The following is a 12,594-nucleotide window of genomic DNA, read 5'->3' as shown; positions in this document are numbered from 1 at the left end:
GCCAGGGATTGAACTTGCATCCTAGCACTGCTGAGATGCCACTGATCCCATTGCGCCACAGCAGGAACTCCCATTCTTGCATTTTTACAAGGTTATTTGTATCCTTTTGTTTGAGCTTATATAGTGCCCTTTATTGCATTTCTTGTAAGGCAGGTGTAGTGGTAAAGAACTCTCTCAACTTGTTTGTTTGGGAAGGTCTATATCATTTCTTCATTTCTTTTTTTTTTTTTTTTGTCTTTGTTGTTGTTGTTGTTGTTGTTGTTGCTATTTCTTGGGGCACTCCCGCGGCATATGGAGGTTCCCAGGCTAGGGGTTGAATCGGAGCTGTAGCCACCAGCCTACGCCAGAGCCACAGCAACGTGGGATCTGAGCCACGTCTGCAACCTACACCACAGCTCACGGCAACGCCGGATCGTTAACCCACTGAGCAAGGGCAGGGACCGAACCTGCAACCTCATGGTTCCTAGTCGGATTCATTAACCACTGCGCCAGGATGGGAACTCCCATTTCTTCATTTCTGAAGGATAGCTTTGCTGGATATAGTATTCTTTGTTGACTGTGTTTTCCTTTCAGTATTTTGAATATATCATCCACTCTCCTGGCCTGCAAATTTTCTCCTGAGAAATCTGCTTATGGTTTTATAGAGGTTCCTTTGAATGTGACAAGTCACTTTTTCTCTTGCTACTTTCAAAGTTCTATCATTGATTTTAGACATTTTAACTATAATGTGTCATAGTCTCTAATTTGGTGAAGTTGCTGCCCATGCTCTGAAGTAGAGAGGGAGCAGACCACCTGCTGGCCTCTCTGGTAAAGTAGTGCTGTGTCCTGAGATCAGACACTGTTGCTAGCTGGGCTCTGCAATCAACCTTTGATCAGGCAAGGTCACTGTCTATGCTACCTCACCAGGTGGTGCTGCTGCCTGGCCTCTGCATCCAGCTAGGGCGACAGCAGGGCTTCATGATCTGATGCAGTCTTAGACTGTACTTTGTGATCAGGCAGAGCCACAGGCTGGGTTTCATAATGGGCAGGACTGTGGTTGTGCTCTGCTTTGGGGCAAGGCTGCTGGCCAGACTTCCTGGTTGGATGAGGCCCCATACTATGCCCAACAGTTGGGCGGGGTTGTTAACTGGATGAGACTGCAGGCTGTGCACAGCAATTGGACATGGACATAGGCTGGGCTTTGCCACCAGGCAGGGCTGTAGGCTGGGCTGTGCTGCTGGGCAGTACTGTAAGCTGGCTCAGAGGCTCTACAAGATCACTTTTAGGGCATCCTGGTAGGTGCGCCAGAGGCTTGTGATTTATCCCCCTGCCCAGGCACATGGTAGGATATACTCTGCAACAGCCTAGGGTCTCAGTCCAAGCTTCCTGCTGAAGTGGGACTGGAGGCTGTGCTCAGCAATGAGTTAGCTTTCTAACAGTATCTAGTTAGCAAGTCCTATTATCTTCTTTAGGGAATTCTGGTCTTTTCTAAAATAAGTGCTTTTAGGAGTTCCTGTTGTGGTACAGTGGTTAATGAATCCGACTAGGAACCATGAGGTTGTGGGTTCGATCCCTGGCCTTGCTCAGTGGGTTAAGGATCTGGTGTTGCCATGAGCTGTGGTGTGGGTCCCAGACACAGCTTGGATCCCACATTGCTGTGGCTCTGGCACAGGCCGGTGGCTACAACACTGATTAGACCCCTAGCCTGGGAACCTCCATGCTGCGGGAATGGCCCTAGAAAAGGCAAAAAGACAAAAAATAAAATAAAATAAAATAATATATATAAATAAATAAAATAAGTGCTTTTAGTGTACATATTCATTTCACAGATTGTATTTTTCCTCATATTTAAATTTGTGTTATTTTAAATAAATAGATATATGTTGACTGTGCATATAATATATAAATGACTGGTTTTGGAGCCAGAAAAATCTGGGTTTGAATGCTCCCTTTTTTTTTTTTTTTTTTTTTTTTTTGCTTCTCAGGGCCACACTTGCAGCATATGGAAGTTCCCAAGCTAAGAGTTCAATCAGAGTTGCAGCTGCCAGCCACAGCCACAGCCACACAGGACCTGAGCTGCAACTGTGACCTACAGTGCATGCCAGTGTCAGATCCTAAGGCCAAGGATCAAACCCACATCCTCATGGATACTAGTTGGGTTTGTTACCACTGAGCCACAGTGGGAACTCCTGAATGCTGGCTTTTTAAAAACAGGTCATTTATGCCTCTTTCATTTTTTTCATCTGAAATATGGTCATACACTCAGACCTTGTAGGACTTTAGGGCTAGATATATTTATAAGCTATATAGCGATAGTAGGTGTCCAATAAATGTGATAGATATTTTTAAGTATATACATAGAGACCATACTGATAAAGGAAACTATTTAACAAGCTATAATAATTATAAATTCATACATCTAACATAGCTTCAAACATATGTTCCAAAGTTTACTTAATTGTGCAGGCATAATCCTGTACCCAAGTAGAGAACATTTTTTTAATGGTCATAAATGAAATATAATTGGCATTGTTGTAGTTTAACCATTCATTTATTATAATATTTTATCTTTTAAAGCTTTCCGTATCAGTATATATATCCCTTTTTTATTGAAGTAGAGTTAATATATAATAGTATATGTTACAGATGTACAGTGTAATGATTCACAATTTTTAAAGGTTATATTCCATTTACAATTATTACAAGATATCGGCTATGTTTCCTGTGTTATATAATATATGCTTGTAGCTTATTTATTTTCCACATAGTAGTTTGTGTCTCTTAATCCTCTCCCCCATCTTCCTCTCCCCCTTTCCTTTCCCCACTGGTAACCACTGGTTTGTTCCCTATATCTGTCAGTCTATTTCTTTTTTGTTATAGTCACTCATTCATTTTATTTTTTAGATTCCACCTATAAGATACAGCATTTGTCTTTTTCTCTTTGGCTCATTTACTCAGCATAATGCCCTCCAGGTCCATCTGTGTTGCTGCAAATGGTAAAAATAAACTCAAAATGGATTAAAGACTTAAATGTAAGACTGGAAACCATAAAACTAGAGGCAAAACACTCTTTGACATAAATTACAGCAAAGTTTGTTTGGATCTGTCTCCTAAAGCAAAGAAAGTAAAAGCAAAAATAAACAAATGGGACCTAATTAAACTAAAAAGCTTTGTACAGCAAAGGAAATCATCAAAAACAAAAAGACAACCTGTGGAATGGGAGAAAAAGTTTGTAAACTATATGACAATAAGGAGTTAATAGCTAAAATATAAACAGCTCATACAATTCAACATCAAAAAAAAATCCAATAAAAAATGGGTAGAAAAACTAAATAGACATTTTTTCCAAAGAAGATATATAATTGGTCAACAGGCACATGAAAATATGCTCAAGATTGTTAATCATCAGAGAAATGCAAATTAAAAGTACAATGAGATATTGCCTCACACCTGTCAGAATGGCTATCATCAAAAAGAACACAAATAAAAAAATGTTGGTGGGGATGAAGAGAAAAGGGAATCCTTATACACTGTTGGTGGGGAAGTGAATAGGTGCAGTCACTGTGGGAAATAGTACAGAGATTTCTCAAAAAAGTAAAAATTGAACTACTACATAACCCAGCAATTCCACTCATGGATATATATATCTGAAAAAAAAGAAAAGAAAAGAAAACACTGATTTGAAAATACACATGTACCCCACTGCTATAGTAGCATTGTTTACAATTGCCAAGATATTGAAGCAACCTAAGCATCCATCAGCAGATGAATGGATAAAGAATATGTAGTATATATATACAAAGGAATACTACTCAGCCAAAAAAAAAAAGAAATTTTGTCATTTACAACAACATGGATGGACTTAGAGGGCATTATGGTAAGTAAAATATGTCAGAGAAAGACAAATGCTGTATGATATCACTTATATATAGAATCTAAAAAATAAAACAAGTAACTATAACAAAAAAGAAAAAGACTCACAGATAAAAAGAACAAACTAGTGGTTACCAGTTGGGAGAAGGATAAGAAGAGGGGCACAATAGGGCTGAAGGATTAAGAGGTAAAAACTACTATGTATAAAATAAACAAGCTTTGAGGATATATTGTACAACACAGGAAATATACACAATACTTTATTTTTTTGTTTGTTTGTTTTGTCTTTTTGCCTTTTCTAGGGCCGCACCGGCAGCATATGGAGGTTCCCAGGCTAGGGGTCAAATCAGAGCTGTAGCCGCCAGCCTATGCCACAGCCACAGCAACTCAGGATCTGAGCCGTGTCTGCAACCTACACCACAGCTCACGGCAACGCCAGATCCTCAACCCACTGAGCAAGGGCAGAGATTGAACCCGCAACCTCATGGTTCCTAGCCGGATTCATTAACCACTGCGCCATGACGGGAACTCCTATAGACAATACTTTAAATGAAGCATACCCTTTAAAAATTGTGAATCACTATGTTGTACACCCACAACTTATATGTTATTATACATCAACTATACCACTCTAAAAATAAGTTTAAAAAAAATTTTAAATGGCTCTAATAATAGTTGAAGATGTCAAAATCATGGATTTTTTTTGGGCGGGGCCTTTGTCTATACAAAAATGAGGGTTACAAATAAAGTAGGATGAATTATGTGGGAATTGGCTCCCATTGTAATAAAAGGGCATATTTGTCTATTATAGGCCATTGGTCAAATTACTATAAAATATAGTAATTAAGCATGCTAAATTTCTTCTTATTCAATTTATCTTTTATGTGCTTATGTTTCAGCAATTGAAGATCACAAGGAAAAACATTCTCAAATAAGAGAATTTGGAGCAGCTCAGCTTTCTAACTCAGAAAATGGTAAATCGTAATTTTACTGTACATATGGATAATTTATTCTTTAAAATTCTTTAGTTTTGATTTGATATTTATTTCCATAACATGAAAATGTGTATAAGTCTCTACACAGGAATGCAATCAGTACTACTTTGTAGCACATCACGATGGAGATTAAATCGTTGTTTATTCTGAGTATTTGCGGCTCTGTGGACTGTATCTGTAACTGATGACTGAGTCTATGTTACTGTCTATGGAGCTCTACCACCCACTCAGTAAACACTACCTTGAATATCTTTGCAGAGCATTTATGTTGCAAACATTTTCTCTCAGTTTGTCATTTGTCCTTTGACTATTCATTTAGTTTCTTCCTGCCCATGAAAAAATCTTAAATATTGTATGGAGTCAAGTTTATTAATCTTTTATTTTATTGGTTCTGGATTTTTGTCATATGCACACCCAGATTAGAGGAGTTTGTTTATGCTTTCTTCTAGTAATTGTGTAGTTTTATTTTTTACATTTAGATCTTTAAATCATTTGGAGGTTATTCATGGATACAGCATTAACAGTGGATTAAACACTATCTTTTTGCAAATGGCTGTCTTTTACATTACTTTATAAAATGCTATCTTTGCCACAGTAATTTGAGATAACTTCTAATCATATGCTAGATTTCTGTATGTACTTGGTTCTATTTCTGGACTTTATATATCTCATTGATGTGTACATGCATCTTTTCCACATGGTTTTAATGATAAACTTGTGTGTTTTTATATCTAGTGGAACTAGTATCTTCCCCTTTTTTCATTATTTTCTTGACTATTCTTGCACATTTGTTTGATTGGTTGGTTGGGTTTTGTCCTTTTAGGGCCACACCCACAGCATATGGAGGTTTCCAGGCTAGGGGTAGAATCAGAGGTACAGCTGCTGGCCTACACCACAGCCACAGCAATGCAGGATCCGAGCCACATCTGCAACATACACCCCAGCTCATGGTAACGTCCGATTCTTAACCCACTGAGCAAGGTCAGGGACTGAACCTGCGTCCTCATGGATGCTAGTCAGATTCATTTCCATTCCCATTGCATGTTTTTGTTTTTTGATTTTTGTTTGTTTGTTTGTTTTGTCTTTTTGCCATTTCTTGGGCTGCTCCCGCGGCATATGGAGGTTCCCAGGCTAGGGGTCTAATCGGAGCTGTAGCCACCGGCCTACACCAGAGCCACAGCAACTCGGGATCCGAGCTGCGTCTACGACCCACGCCAGATCCTTAACCCACTGAGCAAGGCCAGGGATCGAACCCACAACCTCATGGTTCCTAGTCGGATTTGCTAACCACTGAGCCATGGCGGGAACTCCATGTTTATTTTTAAATATGAACTTTATATTAAATCGTCTAGCTCCATAAAAAAGCTCATCGATACTTTCATTGTGATCACATTAAATTTTAAAACTGACAGCTTGATGGTGTCGAGACAGCCTAAGCAAAAACAGGAGGCATCTATTTATTAAAAGTTTACCTATAAATCTTTCAGATACATGTTTTTTTTATATAGGATTTGAATATTTCTTATTCAAAGTTTATTTCTGAATATTTTATTTTCTTGCCATTATAAATATTTTCTTTCCCTTGTATCTTTTAACTGGTTAGTATTTTGTGTGTTTGAATGGTATTGACATTTTCATGTTAATTTTATATCCTGCTACCTTGCTGAATTTGTTTATAGTTTGAATTAGTTTTATCACTGATTTTCTGGAGTTGTCCAGGTATACCATCATGGCTTCTACAAATAGATATAGTCCTGTTTTTCCTTTATCAATTCTTGTGACTGTAATTCATTTCCTTCGTTTAATTGCATTTGTTGTTATCTCCAGAACAATGCTAAATAGCAGTGAGCATTTCCTTTTTATTTTATTATATTTTCTCACTGTACAGCAAGGGGATCAAGTTATCCTTACATGTATACATTACATTTTTTCCCCCACCCTTTGTTCTGTTGCAACATGAGTATCTAGACATAGTTCTCAATGCTACTCAGCAGGATCTCCTTGTAAATCTATTCCAAGTTGTGTCTGATAACCCCAGGCTCCCAACCCCTCCCACTCCCTCCCTCTCCCATCAGGCAGCCACAAGTCTCTTCTCCAAGTCCATGATGTTCTTTTCTGAGGAGATGTTCATTTGTGCTGGATATTAGATTCCAGTTATAAGTGATATCATATGGTATTTGCCTTTGTCTTTCTCTGACTCATTTCACTCAGTATGAGATTCTCTAGTTCCATCCATGTTGCTGCAAATGGCATTATGTCATTCATTTTTATGGCTGAGTAGTATTCCATTGTGTATATATACCACATCTTCCTAATCCAATCATCTGTCAATGGACATTTAGGTTGTTTCCATGTCCTGGCTATTGTGAATAGTGCTGCAGTGAACATGCAGGTGCATGTGTCTTTTTCAAGGAAACTCTTGTCCGGATATATGCCCAAGAGTGGGATTGTGGGGTCATATGGAAGTTCTATGTATAGATTTCTAAGGTATCTCCAAACTGTTCTCCATAGTGGCTGTACCAGTTTACATTCCCACCAGCAGTGCAGGAGGGTTCCCTTTTCTCCACAACCCCTCCAACATTTGTTATTTGTGGACTTATTAATGATGGCCATTCTGACTGGTGTGAGGTGGTATCTCATGGTTGTTTTGATTTGCATTTCTCTTATGATCACCGATGTTGAGCATTTTTTCATGTGTTTGCTGGCCATCTGTATATCTTCCTTGGAGAACAGTCTATTCAGGTCTTTTGCCCATTTTTCCATTGATTGATTGGTTTTTTTGCTGTTGGGTTGTATAAGTTGCTTATGTATTCTAGAGATTAAGCCCTTTTCCATTGCATCATTTGAAAGTATTTTCTCCCATTCTGTAAGTTGTCTTTTTGTTTTCTTTTTGGTTTCCTTTGCTGTGCAAAAGCTTTTCAGTTTGATTAGTTCCCATGGGTTTATTTTTGCTCTTGTTTCTATTGCTTTGGGAGACTGACCTGAGAAAATATTCATGATGTTGATGTCGGAGAGTGTTTTGCCTATGTTTTCTTTTAGGAGTTTGATGGTGTCCTGTCGTATATTTAAGTCTTTCAGCCATTTGGAGTTTATTTTTGTGCATGGTGTGAGTATGTGTTCTAATTTCATTGCTTTGCATGCAGCTATCCAGGTTTCCCAGCAGTGCTTGCTGAATAGACTTTCTTTTTCCCATTTTATGTTCTTGCCTCCCTTGTCAAAGATTAATTGACCATAGGTGTCTGGGTTTATTTCTGGGTTCTCTGTTCTGTTCCAATGGTCTGTCTGTCTGTTTTGACACCAGTACCACACTGTTTTGATGACTGTGGCCTTGTAATATTGCTTGAAGTCTGGAAGAATTATGCCTTCTGCTTGGTTTTTGTTTCTCAGAATTGTGTTTGGCAATTCTGGGTCTTTTGTGGTTCCGTATACATTTTTGGATTGTTTGTTCTAGTTCTCTGAAAAATGTCATGGGTAATTTGATAGGGATTGCATTGAATCTGTAGATTGCTTTGGGTAGTATGGCCATTTTTACAATATTGATTTTTCCAATCCATGAACATGGAATATCTTTCCATTTCTTTACATCTTCTTTAATTTCTTTGATTAAAGTTTTATAGTTCTCAGCATATAGGTCCTTTACATCTTTGGTCAGGTGTATTCTGAGGTATTTGATTTTGTGAGGTGCAATTTTAAAAGGTATTGTATTGTGGAGAAAAGGGAACCCTCCTGCACTGCTGGTGGGAATGTAAACTGGTACAGCCACTATGGAGAACAGTTTGGAGATACCTTAGAAATCTATACATAGAACTTCCATATGACCCCACAATCCCACTCTTGGGCATATATCCGGACAAGAGTTTCCTTGAAAAAGACACATGCACCTGCATGTTCACTGCAGCACTATTCACAATAGCCAGGACATGGAAACAACCTAAATGTCCATTGACAGATGATTGGATTAGGAAGATGTGGTATATATACACAATGGAATACTACTCAGCCATAAAAATGAATGACATAATGCCATTTGCAGCAACATGGATGGAACTAGAGAATCTCATACTGAGTGAAATGAGCCAGAAAGACAAAGACGAATACCATATGATATCACTTATAACTGGAATCTAATATCCAGCACAAATGAACATCTCCTCAGAAAAGAACATCATGGACTTGGAGAAGAGACTTGTGGCTGCCTGATGGGAGAGGGAGGGAGTGGGAGGGATCGGGAGCTTGGGGTTATCAGATACAACTTGGAATGGATTTACAAGGAGATCCTGCTGAGTAGCACTGAGAACTATGTCTAGATACTTAAATTGCAACAGAACAAAAGGTGGAAAAAAAATGTATGCATGTAAATGTAACTTGGCCCCCATGCTATACAGTGGAAAAATAAATAAAATTTTAAAAAAAGAATGGAGAGATAGACTTTCTTTTTTTTAAAATTTTTTATTATAATTGATTTACCATGTTCTTCAATTTCTGCTGCAAAATGACCCAGACACACATATATATACATTATTTTTTTAATACTGTCTTGCATCATGTTCTAACCCAAGGGACTAGACACAGGTCCCTGTGCTGAACAATAGGGCCTCATTACTTATCCATTCTAAATGTAATAGTTTGCATCTACCAGCCCCAAACTCCCTGTCCATCCCACTTTCTCCCCCCTCCCCCTTGCAGTGCAAGTCTCTTGTCCATGTCCATGAACTGTTTATGTTTTGTAGATCATTTGTGTCATATTTGAGATGCCACATATAAGTGATATTATATGGTATTTGTCTTTATTTTTATTATAGTTGATTTACAGTGTTCTGTCACTTTATGCTGTATAGCAAAGTGACCCAGTTGTACGTCTCTATACATTCTCTTATATTATCTTTCATTACATTCCATCACAAATGATTGGACATAGTTCCCTATGCTGTACAGCAGGGCCTCATTGTCAATCCATTCTACGTGTAACAGTTTGCATTTATTAACCCCAAATTCTCAGTCCATCCCACTACCCCCTCCCTCCTCTCCCTTGGCAGCCACAAGTCTGTGGTCCATGTCTGTGAGTCTGCTTCTGTTCTGTAGATAGGTTCATTTGTGCCATATTTTAGATTCCACATATAAGTGATACCATATGATATCTTTCTCTTTCTGACTTACTTAATAAGAGAATCCCTAGTTCCATCCATGTTGCTGCAAATGACATTATTTTTTAATGGCTGAATATATTGTATTCCGTTGTATATATGTACCACATCTTAATCCATTCATCTGTTGATGGACATTTAGGTAGTTTCCATGTCTTGTCTATTGTGAATAGTGCTGCAGTGAACATAGGGGTGCATGTATCTTTTTCAGTGAAAGTTTTGTCCAGATATATGCCTAAGAGCAGGATTGCTGGATCATATGGTAGTTCTATATTTAGTTCTCTGAGGAACCTCCATACTGTTTTCCATAGTGATTGTACCAATTTACATTCCCACCAACAGTGAAGAAGGGAGGGTACTCTTTTCTCCACACCCTCTCCAGCATTTGTTATTTGTAGACTAATGATAGCCATTCTGACAGGTGTGAGGTAGTACCTCATAGTAGTTTTGATTTGCATTTCTCTAATAATTAATGATGTTGAGCATGTTTTCATGTGCCTGCTGGCCATCTATATATCTTCTTTGGAGAAATGTCTTCTGCCCATTTTTCAATTGGGTCATTTGTTTTTTGTTGTTGTTGAGTTGTATGAGTTGTTTGTATATTGTGGAGATTAAGCCCTTGTTGGTTGCATCGTTTACAAAAATTTTCTCCCATGCTGTGGGTTGTCTTTTGACTTTTTTAATGGTTTCCTTTGCTGTGCAAAAGCTTTTGAGTTTAGGAGTTCCTGTTGTGGCTCAGTGGTTAACAAATCCAACTAGTATCCATGAGGACATGAGTTTGATCCCTGGCCTCGGTTAAGGATCCAGTGTTGCCATGAGCTGTGGTGTAGGTCACAGATGGGGCCCGGGTCCAGTGTTACTGCAGCTGTGGAGTAGGCCAGTGGCTATATCGCCAATTGGACTCCTAGCCTAGGAACCTCCATATGCTGTGGGTGTGGCCCTAAAAAAAAAAGACAAAAAAAAAAAGCTTTAGAATTTAATTAGGTCCCATTATTTAATTTGTGTCTTTATTGTCATTATTTCAGGAGGTGTGGCTGTGATTTATGTGAAAGAGCATTCTGCCTAGGTTTTCCTCTAGGAGTTTTATAGTATCTGGCCTTACATTTAGGTCTTTAATCCATTTTCAGTTAATTTTTGTGTGTGGTGTTATTTCCAGAGACTTTAAATGGTTGTTTTAAAAATAATTTTCAATTGGAGTTCCTGCTGTGGTGCCATGGGATTGGAGGCATCTGCCACGCCAGGACAAAGGATCAATCCCCGGCCCAACACAATGGGTTAAAGGATCCGGCATTGCCACAACTGTTGCAAGGGTCACAACTGTGGCTCAGATTTGGTCCCTGGCCTGGGAACTCTATATGCTGCAGGGCAGCCAAAAAAAGAAAAATAATAATTTTCACTTAAAAACTACAGATCCCTACACCTCACCATTCTATTATGCTGAAAGCCTCTATCTTTTGTTTTTATTGATTAAGGTTTTTAGGGTTATGATTTTTCCTGTTAATCGTTATTTAAATATCCCATGGATTACTATATGAAATGTCTTCTTTATCATTATTTTTCAGAAATCCATTCCCCTTCAACCAAGAGTTGTTTAATAGGAGGTATTAAAAACATACAGGTGGAAGAGCCTTTTAGGTTTTTTTTTTGTTTCATTAAAAATTATTTTATTGCATTATAATCAGAACATGTTATTTGTAATATTTCTGTTTTAAGAAACTGATTTGTATGTGTGTGCCTTAGTTATAATTACTTTCTGTGAATTTTCATTGTGTACTTGGGGAAGTATATTTTCTATTAGGGTTTGTGTATATTAAAAAATAACCACCAGGCTGATTATGCTGTTTAAATGAGTTTTTTTTTTTCTTTTATTATTTTTTTTTTCTCTTTTGGCCACACTTGCAGCATATGGAAGTTCCTAGCCCAGGGATCAAATCTGAGCAATTACTGCAACCTCTGGACAGTTATGGACAACACTGGATCCCTAAGCCACTGCCCTAGGCTTGGGCTCAAACCCCATGGCCACAGAGACAATGCCAGGTCCTTAACCCCTTATACCACAGTGAGAACTCCTCTTTTTTTTTTTTTCCATTTTTTTTTCTTTTATAATTTTACTGAAGTTGATTTACAATGTTGTGATAATTTCTGCTGTACAACAGAATGGTTCAATTATACACATAAACACATCCATTGTTTTTCAGATTCTTTTCCCATATAGGTTATCACAGAATATTGGGTAGAGTTCCCTGTGCTATCCAGCAGGTCCCCAATGACCATCCATTCTATATACAATTAGTTTTGTTTTCCTGGCCTATTTTTTACTGAGAATGGTATATTAAAATTTCCTATTATTGTTTGTTTCTCCTTTCATTTCCTGTAGTTTCTGTCTTACAGAGGTGGTTGCTTAATTATTTTATACATAAATATTCATAACTATTAATATATTAATATTTCTATCATGAGATGTGGTCATTTTTGTTTCTTGGTTTTGGGGTGGTTTTTTTTTTTTTTTTTTTTTTTTTTTGCTTTTTAGGGCCACAGGTGTGGCATATGGAAGTTCCCAAGCTAGGGGTCAAGTTGGAGCTGCAGCTGCTGGCCTACACCAC

General features: G+C 38.0%; 1 protein-coding gene across 4 annotated transcripts in view; it reads left to right on the top strand.

The window, feature by feature from the left end:
* ICA1L (islet cell autoantigen 1 like) overlaps nt 1-12,594 on the top strand; it is an 83,638-nt gene that overhangs the window by 56,257 nt on the left and 14,787 nt on the right. For all 4 annotated transcript variants that reach the window (XM_021075560.1, XM_021075559.1, XM_021075561.1 and 1 more), the window contains exon 10: nt 4,752-4,826. In XM_021075560.1, coding sequence (XP_020931219.1) covers nt 4,752-4,826 — 75 coding nt within the window. The remainder of the gene's footprint in view (nt 1-4,751; nt 4,827-12,594) is intronic.

The sequence above is a fragment of the Sus scrofa genome, chromosome 15, assembly GCF_000003025.6.
Source record: "Sus scrofa isolate TJ Tabasco breed Duroc chromosome 15, Sscrofa11.1, whole genome shotgun sequence".
Lineage (NCBI taxonomy): Eukaryota > Metazoa > Chordata > Mammalia > Artiodactyla > Suidae > Sus > Sus scrofa.
Note: the sequence above shows the minus strand (reverse complement) of the source record. Positions and strands in the feature narration are given on the sequence as shown.